General features: G+C 38.2%; 2 protein-coding genes across 3 annotated transcripts in view; one reads left to right on the top strand and one right to left on the bottom strand.

Moving 5' to 3' along the window:
- pimr46 (Pim proto-oncogene, serine/threonine kinase, related 46) overlaps window positions 1-13930 on the bottom strand; it is a 34135-nt gene that overhangs the window by 5179 nt on the left and 15026 nt on the right. Inside the window, exon 7 of the mRNA XM_073918247.1 lies at window positions 11073-11160. Coding sequence (XP_073774348.1) covers window positions 11073-11160 — 88 coding nt within the window. The remainder of the gene's footprint in view (window positions 1-11072; window positions 11161-13930) is intronic.
- Window positions 1-13930, top strand: part of pth3r (parathyroid hormone 3 receptor) — a 37362-nt gene that overhangs the window by 16178 nt on the left and 7254 nt on the right. For both annotated transcript variants that reach the window (XR_012387481.1, NM_131378.1), the window contains 6 exon segments: window positions 1014-1124; window positions 3018-3139; window positions 6899-6993; window positions 9822-9972; window positions 10066-10219; window positions 13654-13714. Coding sequence is in view for 1 of the 2 variants with exons in the window: in NM_131378.1 (NP_571453.1) it covers window positions 1014-1124; window positions 3018-3139; window positions 6899-6993; window positions 9822-9972; window positions 10066-10219; window positions 13654-13714 (694 nt within the window). In the remaining variant the exon portion in view is untranslated.

The raw sequence follows: 13930 nt of genomic DNA, 5'->3' as shown, positions 1-13930 counted from the left end.
TTTTTTTTTTGGCTTGCTATTGCTTCCAGCATTAAATTATTCATTCATTAACTCATTCGGTTTGAGTTCTGCTTAACACACTGAAAAAAATGGCTTTTGCTGTTTGTTCAAACTACTTATTTAAAATGAGTTGGATTACCACAATTCTGAAGTTTTTTTGGGAAATTTTTTGTTCAGTCCACTTAATTTTTTAAAATTGATTAAGGTAACGTAATCTATTTTGTGTTGGGGCATGAAGAAATTGTGTGGAACATTTTTACAGTCAGTTACTATAAGAGTTACCATAACTCTTTTTCAATTAGTTAAAGTAGTAACTTATTAAGTAGTTTTTTTTAAGTATTAGCTGAACTAACTTATTTCATTTGGTGATTTTCACTGTTTTACACTGTATTATTACAATATTGGCCTAAGCTGCAAAAAAAAAAAAAAAAAAAAGGTTTATTGATATATGAATGAGTGAATAAATAAATGCATGTTTTAAACAAATGGAAATGCAAGATGATCAAGTGCAATAGGTAATACTTTACAGTATAGTCTATATAGTACAATATAGAATGAGTTAATTCGCTAAAGTCAACAGTGAGAAAAATTATAGATATGTTAAAGTTAATTTAAAAATACACCAGAATTTTATTAGTTGTGAACTCCATTTAACCACATACGCCTTTTCATTAGGCATTAAAATCAACATCTGCAATGATTGCATTTGTAGTTGTCATTACATTGACTTTAGTTAAATTAATGAACAAAAGGCCCATAAATACTCATAATTTTAAATGTAATAATATGTCTGAAAATAAATATTACACATTAAGTCTTGCTGCTGTGAACAACTGCAAAATAAAACAATCAGAATTTTCTTCAAAGGCATTTATAGTAAATGATTATTCACAGTATTTTTAAGTGTCAGTAATCAATAATGTACACGTTAATTTTCACAATATATTGAATTATTAAATATTGCCATACCTTTTTTGAGTTAAAGATATATTGTCTATTTTTGTGTTTGTCAGAGAATAACTGCGCTCCTGAGTGGGATGGGATCATTTGCTGGCCCACAGGAAAACCCAATCAGATGGTGGCAGTTCTGTGTCCTGAGTACATCTATGACTTCAACCACAGAGGTCTGCTGAACCCTCTAAAACTAAAACACAATAAATCTCTGCTCTGTCTAGTTTCAACAAATACCAATGCCGATACAAATACTAATTACTCTAGATACTAAGCAGTGAGAAGAGAATGTATACTGAAGGGTGATATGCTCTCACCAGCCACTTTATTAGGTACACCTTTCTAGTATGAGGTTGGACCCACTTTTGCTTTTAGAACTGCCTTAATTCTTCGTGGCATAGATTCAACAACATACTGGAAATATTGCTCTGAGATTTTGGTACATACTGACTTGATAGCATCTCCCAGTTGCTGCAGATTTGTCGGCTGCACATCCATTATGTGAATCTCCCTTTCCACTACATACCAAGGGTGCTCTATTGAATTGAGTTCTGGTGACTGTGGAGGCCATTTGAGTACAACAGAAGATAGCTACGCTGTGGTCATAAAGGGATGGACATGGTCAGCAACAATACTCAGGTAGGCTGTGGCATTGACACGATGCTCAATTTGTACTAAAGGACCCTAATTCTGACCCTACCCTCCGAATGTCGCAGCAGAAATCGAGACTCTTCAAACCAGGCAACGTTTTTCCAATCTTCTATTGTCCAATTTTGGTGAACCTGTCCAAATTGTAGCCTCAGTTTCCTGTTCTCAGCTGACAGGAGTGGCACCCGGTGTGGTCTTCTGCTGTTGTAGCCCATCCATCTCAAGGTTGGACGTGTTGTGCGTTCAGAGATGCTCTTCTGCATACCTCAGTTGTAGTGAGTGGTTATTTAAGTTACTGTTACCTTTCTATCAGTCAGGCTGGCCATTCTCCTTTGACCTCTGGCATTAACAAAGCGTTTCCACCCACACAACTGCCGCTCACTGGATATTTTCTTTTTTTTGGACTATTCTCTGTAAACCCTAGAGATGCTTGTGCGTGAAATTCCCAGTAGATCAGCAGTTTCTGAAATATTCAGACACGCCTGTCTGGCACCAACTACCATGCCACATTTAAAGTCACTTAAATCACCTTTCTTCCCCATTCTGATGCTTGTTTTGAACTGCAGCAGATCATCTTGACCATGTCTACATGCCTAAATGCATTAAGTTGCTGCCATGTGATTGGTTGATTAGAAATTTGCATTACTGAGCAGTTTTTTAGGTGTACCTAATAAAGTGGCTGGTAAGTGTATATCGATAATAAAAAGTATAGTTCAACTTCAATTAAAAGATAGTTCACCCAAACCTTGTTTTGTGTTTAGCAGAACAACCGTTTAAAACCACTTAAGTGAGAGTAAATGATACTTTCACACAAGTATTTTTAAACTGTTGTTTTGCTGAACACAAAACAAGGTATTCTGAAGAATGTTGGGAAAAAGCAGCCACTGGCATTCACAGTAGGAAGAAAAAAAATACTATAAAAGTCAATAGCTTTTTTTTTTTTAAACATTCTTCAAAATACCTTGTTTTATTTGATTAAATAGCCCCTTTCACACAGTGATACCAGTAAATATCCGGAAAATTTCCGGAACAACTTTACCGGTAAATTAAAAAAACTGCTGTTAACACAGGCGAGGACGTTACGGAAATTTTCCGGAAAAGAGCATTCACACATCCATTCCAAAATACCAGTAAATTCTGACATGATTCACCACAAATGAGCTTTAAATGGCTGCGCTTGTATTTGTAAACATTTGACTAAATTACAAACTCTGTGGATGATCAATATTTTGAACAACTTTCGCAGGATCACTTTCGCATGTCGGGATGTTCAATCTAGGTGTTCGAAAAGGTCTGTATGTGTGAAAGGGGCTAATATCAGGTTTCAGTAAGAAACACATCGTCATTTTGAAATATAAGTCTGCAGAGACTTCCAGTTCATGTGGACTTTAAATATTAAGTATTTCTGTTTATTTTAGGATACGCGTATCGACACTGTGATGCATCAGGTAACTGGGAGCAGGTGTCCATTATAAACCGGACGTGGGCAAACTACACGGAATGCACCACTTACCTGCACACCAACCACAGTGATCAGGAGGTACATCAATTTATAACTCATTAAGTGATATAATCTGTTGGAGCCAAACATGCTTACATATGAGCTCAGTGAAGTTTTAAGCATATGACTGCAACTGACTGACCACCATTTTGTCAATTATTAATTCATTTAAATCACAGGCGTCAAACTCAGTTCCTGGTGGGCTGCAGCTCTGCACAGTATAGTTCAAACCCTTATTAAACACACCTGATCAAACTAATTGAGTCATTTAGGCTTGCTTGATACCTACAAATGCATTAATAATTTAACAGCAAATTTCTTCTGCGTTTTTTTCCCTTTAGGGCTCACAAGAGTTGTATTTAAAGAATTAGTTAACCAAAACATGCAATGAATTAGGAGTCTGGACCTTCATGCCGTCCACTAGTCCAGTTTTCTCCTGTGTGAGTTGAGTGTGCCTTCGCCGCAGCATGTGTGCTTTAAAGGCTATATAGGGGCACACCTGACCTTACCTGATCTCTGGACTGCTGCTTTAATTTCATTATTTAGTTGCTTTTTCATGTGATAAAATATATAAATGTATGTTCTGGTTGAGATGACGGGAGTGTTAGGGCCCTATCATACACCCGGCGCAGTGTGGCGCAAAGCGTAACGCAATAGTCTTTTGGTAGTTTAAGCTTGGCACAAGAGTCGTTTTGAGGCGTTGCGCTACGCTGTTTAAATAGCAAATGCATTAGCGCTCATTTTTGCGCTCATAGGCGTTCTGGTCTAAAAAGGATGGCGTTCTGAGGCGGACCGCTGGCGCATTGCTATTTTGAGAAACTATAATAGATTTTTCATTAGACCAAACCTAACCCGGTCTAAACTCCAGCGCAGAGTTGCGCCTCGCTTACGCACTGCTTAATACGCACAAGAGAGCAATAGGCAAATATCTTTACATATGAAAAAATGTAAATATTAAGGATATATATAGGATATAATAGATATAGGATATAAATATAAAGGATTAAAACATTACAAAACATATTATTTTCTAGCCTACATAAATATGAAAAATCACTACTTTTATTTCTTCTTCATCTCGGGAGGCTTTTTCAGTTCATTCATAACAATTTGCTTTTGTATAATGTTATTATTATTAGCAGTATTATTTATTATATCCATATGTATATTTGTTTTATTAAAAACAAGCTTAGATTTGCCCACCTGTCCAGACCACAGGCACGTGCACACATAGGGCTCAACCTGTGCAGTGCACATGCCCTTTTTAGTCTTGGATAGAAAGTGCCCTTCCAAAATGATCAAAAGTGCCCCCGCGACACACTCTCCCTCTCGCTCTTCAGTATGCGTGCGCGACAACAACGCTCTTCAGTACGCGCGCGCGCAACGACAACAACAGCAACAACAACATCCCCCCAACAACATTTCTGTTAAAAAACTGTTAACTGTTAACTGTTTGCTTGTGAAATGCTCATTTTTTCCACTTAGACTTACTTTGCGTCCTGTAAATAGCGAATGCGCTCTTGGCACGACACAGCTGACTCTTAAAGGGAATGGGAGATGAGACTGTAATTGGTTTATTCTTAAAACACACCTATAACATATTAAGAAAATAAACTCAACCCTTTTAGACCATGCGCCGAAGCGCAAGGCAGATTTTCCGTCCTTAAATTAGCAAAAATGCGTTCTGACACGCCCTGAAAGCATTTGCGCCCTGCGTTTTGCGCTTTGCGCATGGACCGTCAAAATAGAGCCCTTAGAAATTAATGACAGATAGAATTTTTACTTTTGAGTGAACTTTTGTCACATATATTTTACAGCATAATTGACAGTGAGAGCATCACACCATATGACGGCGTCACACCATATGTCAGCGTCACACCATCTGACACAGTGTCACACCATATGACAAAGCGTCACACCATATAACAGCATCACACCATATGACCCCATCACACCATGACACAGTATCACAGGTAAGTAAGTTAAACCCAAGCAGGGTTAGAACTACACTGTGCAGGGCTGCAGCCTTACAGAGGTTTGACATCCCTGATGTAAATGAATTATTATTACTGGTCACATACTAAAGTAACGTTTCATTAAATAATGTTAGTTACATAATATACATATTTACTTATGCAAACAAATGAGGAATAATGAATTCATTACATATTTATTAATCTTTCTTAACAATAATGAAAATAAAGTTATAAAGTACATTGTTATTTCGTAAACTCACAGTGCTTTAATGTTAACTAGCACAGCTTTTAATAATGCATTAGTAAATGCATGATTTATAAATGCTGTACAAGTATTATTCATTCTTAGTTTATGTTGGCAAACAGAATAACTGCAGTGACATTAAAGGGATAGTTCACCCAAAAAAGAAACTGTGCTTATATTCACTCACCCTCACTCACCCTTTATGAGTTTCTTTCTTCTGTTGAACACAAAAGAAGATAATTTGAAAAAGGTTGTAAACCTGTTACCATTTATTGCAACACAGGTTTATTCTGAAAACGTAGCCCTGTATACATTTCTGGGGATCAGGAATTATGTAGCCAGAGCTACGAATGGCTGCTTTTAGTCTTTAAAACGAACGCTACGTGGCAGTATGACTCCATTCCTTCTCGCACTTAACCAGCTAATCACTTACCTCCATATGGATAGCTTTCCCACTGTTACCAGCTTTTCCAGTAGCTCAACATGTTAGTTGGCAGATTTGAGACGCAAAGAGGAGTTGAGCATGACCACAGGGTTCAAGTCTAGTGAATAATGGTACGACAAAAACAGAAGGCAAAAAATAAAATAAACAAGTAATTAACAGGACGAGAATGTGGTGAAATCTGAAAATATGGTAAAGTCAGGCGACGGCTTTTCTTTTTCTGGATTGCTTTTAAACTATCAGTTGGGTTAAGGGAAGTGGGCGAGGGCTGGTCAATTGGGGCTTTTGAAACACTATTGGTTGTGTTTAGGGAAGGAGGACGGTGGGTCAGTCGATCGTTCAGTCAGTCAGTCAGTCGACATGGCTTCTGGTGGATTTACACAAGAACAGCAGACGCAAATGCCACTTGCAAAAGAAATTTGAGGTATTAAAAAGCATACGCAGTGGCCTCTGGTGGATGTATGCGAGAAGAGCAGGCGCGAATGGCACTTGCAGGAGAAATTTGAGATTTTAAAAAGCATACACAGCGGCCTCTGGTGGATTTAAGTGAGAACAGCAGGCACAAAGGACACGCGAAAGAATTGTGAGATATCACAAAACGTAAACCGTGGTCTCTGGTGCATTTACGCGAGAAGAGCAGACGCGAATGGCACTCGTGAGAGAAATTTGAGATCTGAAAAAGCATACACAGCAACCTCTGGTGGATTTGCGAAAACAAAAACTGCAAAAAAGTATCTCCTGGGATGTATTTGGCGCTCTCCAGAAATGTTTATAGCAGTACATTTTCAGAATGAGCCTGGGTTGATTGACTTCCATAATATGAAAAACAAACACTATGGTTACACATCTTCAACATTTTTTAAAATATCATCTTTTGTGTTCAATGGAAGAAAAAGTCAAACAGCTTTGAGACAAGTGAATGATGGGTAAACGATGACAGAATTGACACTTTTGGGTGTCCACTATTAAAACCTTATTGTAAAGTGGGATCATTCTCATTAATATTAGAAAACAAATGGCTTTTGGAAAATATGAAGTCGTTTTATTTAGATTAAAGAATGTAAAGCAGCACATTTTTTTTTACCTTTGGAGATTTGGAGTTTGAAGACCTAAAATATGCTTGTGTGTTTAATTAGGAAGTGTTTGAGCGCCTTTACCTCATGTACACTATTGGATACTCCATATCACTGGCAGCGTTACTGGTGGCGGTCTCTATCCTTTGCTATTTCAAGTAAGTGCAAAACGAGCATTTCATCAAATATCATCTTTTTAAATGTACCCTAGAATATATCCTGAGCAGTTTACACGAAAACGACTTTAATTCATCAGGATACTATCTTTAAACAGTCGAACACGAACAGCCTGTAAGCTTGTAGCTGATTCTTGCTACTTAGTGTGTGGTGCCTTGATGTCTATGTGATCCATGTGACTGATGTTTACTGAGATATCAGGGCTGCGATCTGATCAGACAGTCAGCAGGTCTTTTGCTCTCTGAGGAAAGGAATAAGAAGGAATAATTGGAGCATATAATTAGATGGGCCAAATGTGCCCTTTACTGATCGGAACTGCGCCTAAACTACATTTTTTGTCAACAAACTGAACAGATTTAGTCATGTTGCTTCTGCAGTTTACGATGCTTAAACACTATCTTCTGTCTCAAAAATAAAGCTTTCACAATAATGCACTCTTGAATAATTAAAAATATTATTGGAAAAATTATGTACAGCACATGTGAGGTTATGATGAATTTCTTGGGGTTGTTTTACTTTCTAATAATTTAAAAGACCATTATTAGTCCAATATTTATTTTAGAAATCCAACTTTGATAAACTTCTACTGAGATAAAAAGTTCTTTGCGGTTTAAGGTTGAACCATTGAATGCAATAAATAACCTTACATTCTAAGGGCCCTATCATACACCCGGCGCAGTGGGGCGCAAGGCGTGGCGCAGTAGTCTTTTGGTAGTTTGAGCTTGGCGCAAGAGTCGTTTTGAGGCGTTGCGCTACGCTGTTTAAATAGCAAATGCATTAGCGCTCATTTTTGCGCCCATAGGCGTTCTGGTCTAAAAAGGAAGGCGTTCTGAGGCGCACTGCTATTTTAAGAATCTATAATAGATTTTTCATTAGACCAAAACTAACCCGCTCTAAACTCCAGCGCAGAGTGCGCCTCGTTTACGCACTGCTTAATACACACAAGAGAGCAATAGGCAAATATCTTTACATATGAAAAAATGTAAATATTAAGGATATATATAGGATATAATAAGAATAGACATAGAATATAAATTTAAAGGATTAAAATATTACAAAAAATATTATTTTCTAGCCTACATAAATATGAAAAATCACTGCTTTTATGTCTTCTTCATCTCGGGAGGCTTTTTCAGTTCATTCATAACAATTTGCTTTTGTATAATGTTATTATTATTAGCAGTATTATTTATTAAATCCATATTTATATTTGATTTATTAAAAACAAGCTTAGATTCGCCCACCTGTCAGGTTTTAGACTATATGGGGCACATCGTGTGTTTTAGAATATAACTCAGGTTTTTGAGCACACTTCGTTATTATTATTCATTTATTCGTTTGCTGGAAATTAGAACTGAATTTAGAAATAGTTTTGAAACGAATATTTGACAAACAAAAGTATTTATTTATAGACTAATTGATGTCTGTGCATAAAGGTTTCCCTATCCAAGAGCGAAAGTGAAGGTGATCCATTACCTCTCATTCTCACGCAGTAGGTGCTCTGTTTAATTGTTTTCTGTTAAAAAACTGTTAACTGTTTGCTTGTGAAATGCTCATTTTTTCCACTTAGACTTACTCTGCGTCCTTTAAATAGCGAATGCGCTCTTGGCGCGACGCAGCTGGCTCTTAAAGGAAATGGGAGATGATACTCTAATTGGTTTATTCTCAAAACACACCTATAACTCATTAAGAAAATAAACTCATCCCTTTTAGAACATGTGCTGCGGTGCAAGGCAGATTTCCCGTCCTTAAATTAGCAAAAACGCATCCTGACACGCCCTGAAAGCATTTGCGCCCTGCGCTTTGCGCTCTGCGCATGGACCGTCAAAATAGAGCCCTAAGAGTGTTTTTTGCATAAATGTAGTAAATTGTTATAAACTCAAAGAGTTTTTCAACAAATTAATAAAGGTGCAGTAGGTGATTTGCCATTATGCTATCCATCACATAATATCTTTGGAAATAGACCCTTCCCTGCCATCCGAAGCCACGCCTCCTGATAACACAAACGCACACCATAAAGATGACCGTAGACAACCCACTAGATCATGTCATTCAGCATTTAGAAAAATTTATAGTATTTTATAATGCTACAATTTTGAATGAAAAACTGTATTATATCTAGCACTAGTTTTCAGTTGTGTAGCAAGCAAAACTTGTCATAATGTGCAATATTTAATGCATGAAGGGATCATCATCTCACTCTCATGTGTTTTGTCCTAAAGCGACTACTCTGTATGCTTAGTGGTTGGCCGGTGGGGTGCAGGAATTTACCAAGCCATACTTACATGCTATTTCAGACTGAATATTCAAAGTAACATGGTAAACAATATAGGGAGGGCATCACAAGCTGTCATTGTTCAAAAATAAACTAATGTCATGTGAATATAATGTCAACTTCACCTCAGTAAAACAGGCTATAGGTGGAATAGCTCTGTTTACTGATGCTCTGTTGTTAAACTAAATAAAAATCTACATTACTGATGCTGTAAAAGGAATCTTATGAAATTAGAAATCAATTGGATGAACATTGTTTAGTCCTATGCCTTATTCATAATCAAAATACATATAAATACATTTAGATCATTTACTTTAATCATTACTATTGGAATGTGAAGATATTTTTAACTGCCCCTTTAACTGGCAAAATTATTTTACGACTTAAAAACTCAAACAGACAATCTTAAAATTACATAAAAGTTATGAAAAAGTATTTTCTTTGTGTAAATACATAATTATAAATAATTTCCACAAATACTTCACCTATACAAGTCAACCACATTTTTCTCTCTTCTGTATTTTCTTTCTCTAGACGTCTCCACTGCACTCGTAACTACATCCACATCCACCTCTTCACCTCGTTCATATGTCGAGCAATCAGTATTTTTGTGAAAGACGCCGTTCTTTACGCCGTCACGAATGATGGAGAACTAGAAGATGGGGCAGTGGAACAAAGACCCATGGTACATTCACAAAAAACCCATTAGCACACAAATACATAACTAACGCTTTCCAGAGAGATCAACATCAGCTTTATTGGCCTGTGTGTTTATCAGGTGGGCTGCAAGGCTGCTGTGACCCTCTTCCTGTATCTGTTGGCGACCAATCATTATTGGATCCTGGTGGAGGGTTTGTACTTGCATAGTCTGATCTTCATGGCCTTCCTGTCTGATAAGAACTGCCTGTGGGCTTTAACAATCATAGGCTGGGGTGAGCTGGCACTTTTTGTTTTGCAGATAGCTGTTGATAGTAATATTTGTGAGCATTCTAGTATGAAACAAGATTTGAAAGATAAGAAACTGTTTGGAAATACATTCACTTTCAATTTTTATAATTTTTTAAAATCCTTTCAGCCAATCTCCGGGTCTGGGAGGAGCACTTTTAGCTTAGCTTAGCTTAGCATAGATCATTAAATTGGATTTTGATCGTTTGAAATCATGACTCTGCAGTAACATCAGGGCTGGTGCTTCCATAGGGCGGCAGAATAGAGAGGGCGGCGTCCCCAAAACTACCCTCGCCACCCGCGCCTTCATCCGCGTCTAGGTTGGCAGAATAGAGAAAGCGGCGTCCCCGAAACTATCCTCGCCACCCGTGCCTCAGTTATATCTGCGTCTAGGGTGGCAGAATATAGAGAGCGGTGTCCCCGAAACTACCCTCGCCACCCGCACCTCAGTTATATCCGCGTCTAGGGTGGCAGAATAGAGAGGGCGGCGTCCCATAAACTACCCTCTCCACCCACGCCTCAGTTATAGCCGCGTCTAGGATGGCAGAATAGACCCCCCCCCCAGTTTCACTTTAGGTTTGAGGGCGGCGTGACCGACCTTTGCCTAGAGCGGCAGTTCAGCTTGCTCCGGCCCTGAGTAACATCATTTACTAATACTGACAGAAGATGAAAAGTAGCTATTTTCTTCAACATAGGCTAAATCTGAAAAGGTTGCCCTATATACATTTCTGGAGATCGCAAATTATGTAGCCAGAAGTACATTTGGCTGCAAATGAACTTTAAAATGCTTCAGGGCGGTATGATGCTATTCCTTTTCGTGCCTACCAGCTGACCACTTACCTCCATATGGACGGCTTTCCCGCTGTTACCAGTTTGTCCAGTAGCTCGCCATGTACGTCGGCAGACTTGAGGTGCAGAGAGGAGTTGACTACGATGACGGGGTTCGAGTCCAGAAAAGCGTGTAAGACAAAAACAGAAGCCAAAAAAATAAAATAAACCAGTAAATAACAAGGTGAGAATGTAGTAAAATCTGAAAACGTGGTAAAAATCAGGCGAGGGCTTTTATTTTTCTGGATTGCTTTTTAAAACTGTTGGTTGGGTTCAGGGAAGGAGGATGGCGGGTAAGTCGATCGGTCAGTCAGTCAGTCAGTCGACAGCGACGTGAAATGCACTCACATGGAGAAACTTGAGATCTGAAAAAGTGTACACAGCGGACTCTGGTGGATTTGCGGTAACAAAAACTGCAAAAAAGTACCTACTGGCACATATTTGGCACTCTCCATAAATGTATATAGTGGTACGTTTTCAGAATGAGCCTGGGTTGATTTTCTTAGTCAATAGGGCTTGGAACTATACTCTTGTTGCTGCGTAAAAACAAAGTCCCTCATACTTGAATATTTGAAATGAACCAGGCAGCTCATTCAAGACTAAAGCACTATTTAAATGAATGGGGGAATCCTGAAATCTCGAACACTGTTTGTTGAATATACCATTGAATTACATTTACCAAATCAGCAAAATCTGAAGTGATCTGTACCATTACTGTTGTCGCTGAAGCTCTAATTACATTTAAAGTGGACCTATTATGCAAAAATCACTTTTATAAGGGGATTAAACACAGTTGTGTGGCAACAGTTTTTATAATCACATTTGATAAAAACAGTCTGCAGAAACACTTTGATTGACATTCTGCCTTTTACCTGTCATCAGAGGGGAAAAACCCTGCATGTTAGTGACAATCTCTCCCTTATTGGCATAAACAGCCCTGAGTGAAAAGCAGCTGACTGCCATTAGAGTTTTAGCATCATACCTGATGAAGATAATTTTGAAAAGAGGGCTGGAAGCAAAATCTCATTTGAATTTAAAGCAGCCCTCATTAAAACGGGGCAATTTGGATCACAGCCTAAAACTGGCAGTTTCAAAGAGTTATAAAGAATAATTTGTGGGGTATTTTGAGCTGAAACTTCAGATACACCATCTCCACACATCAGAGGATTATTCTATATTTTATAACAAGGGGCATAATAGGTCGCCTTTAAAACACGTAACTTCCAGTTTGCTCCAGCTACAGTGCAAAGATTGGCATTTCACAAATGTCATAACTGGTTCAATGGTAACCAGAAGATGTGGTTATAAACACTGGACTAACAGAAACAAATACTGAGCAAACACTGGAGGACGACACTGAAGGACACACTATGAGATGGGATGTGCTGTGATGTTTTTCTTCAGTCAAAATCAACACAGATACACAGTATTCGACTAAATGACATGGCATGGCCGTAACAAATCAGCAAATCTGTACAGACCCTCCCTTACTGATGTGCATGGCTATAAAGATTGATGATTGGCTATTTAGACCGGAAGGCGGGATTTAGCTGTGGCGGCCATACTGAGCGTTGCACTTTCCCCCAATAATAGTAATGCCAGTGAAACTTCTTTGTATATCTATAGCACAGGTGTTAAATGCAGTTCCTGAAAGGCTGGCGTTTTGTCGATTTGTCCTACCATGTCAGATTGTCCTACCTCCTATTCAAAAACTAGGTAGCACATTTTACTGACGAAATATGCTACCCATCAGATTTTGCTATCAGTGTAAATTTTAATGTGGAGTAGCGTGATAAGAAGCTGTAATATCGCCCTAACCCACCTAATCCCTAACCCCAACCTCAGAACCATTCAAATAGAGTGTTGGTAGCATAATCTGATGGGTAGGCAAAAACGTCAGAAAACCGGAGCCCTGCAGAGTTTAGTTCCAACCCTGCTTCAAGTCACTTACCTGCAGGTTTCAAACAAGTCTGAAGGACTCAATTAGTTTGATAAGGTGTGTTTAATTAGGGTTGGAACTAAACTGTGCAGAGTTGCGGCGCTCCAGGAGCTAAATATGACACCTCTGATTTATAGTCTTTGGTAATATTTAAGGAATGGGTGCAATGATATTACGCAGCACCTGAAAATAGTCCCCAGCTGGGTAACAAGGTAACAGCACGTAATGACATTGCTCCTGCTGCAGCCATGGTATGGAAGCAAAGTTACTTGTCTCTTAGCCATATGAACCTAGCAATATTGTCCATGGAAACTTTATTTTCTATCGATTTTAGTACATGATGTAACTATAGAATAGTGAAGCTTAACATAAGAAAAGCATTGAATTTTTTTGTGAATTTTTTTAGCAAGATGCTAATGGTCTAATTCAATTTAACGAATTATGCTAAGCTAAGCTAAAAGTGATTCTGCCAGACCTGGAAATCAGCTGAATGGATTCAAAAATGTTAAAACTTAACTGTTTACCTCTAAGGTAGTTGTTAAATGAGTCTATTTCCAAAAATAGTGGAGTGTTCCTTTTCAGATGTAAAGATGCTAGCACATACAATTTTGTATTAAAGTCCTGTTTCAGCCTCTCTGGTTTCCTGTTTTATAGGGATCCCAGCAGTGTTTGTGTCTATATGGGTCAGTGCCAGGGTGTCTCTGGCAGACACACAGTAAGTCTACACACACTACAACAGATGGCACAAATACATGCGTTGCCAACATACATTTGTTTTTTCCTACATTTCTGTTTAACTTTTAACCCTTAATTTGACACTTCTTCAAATACTCATTGGGAAAACCCTGCATAAATGGTGTTGTTACAAGATTTTTAAACTGTTATGACTAAACTCCCTTGAGACCTTTGCTTATCTTCAGAACACAAATTA

The sequence above is a fragment of the Danio rerio genome, chromosome 12 (assembly GCF_049306965.1).
Source record: "Danio rerio strain Tuebingen ecotype United States chromosome 12, GRCz12tu, whole genome shotgun sequence".
NCBI classification, from domain to species: domain Eukaryota; kingdom Metazoa; phylum Chordata; class Actinopteri; order Cypriniformes; family Danionidae; genus Danio; species Danio rerio.
Note: the sequence above shows the minus strand (reverse complement) of the source record. Positions and strands in the feature narration are given on the sequence as shown.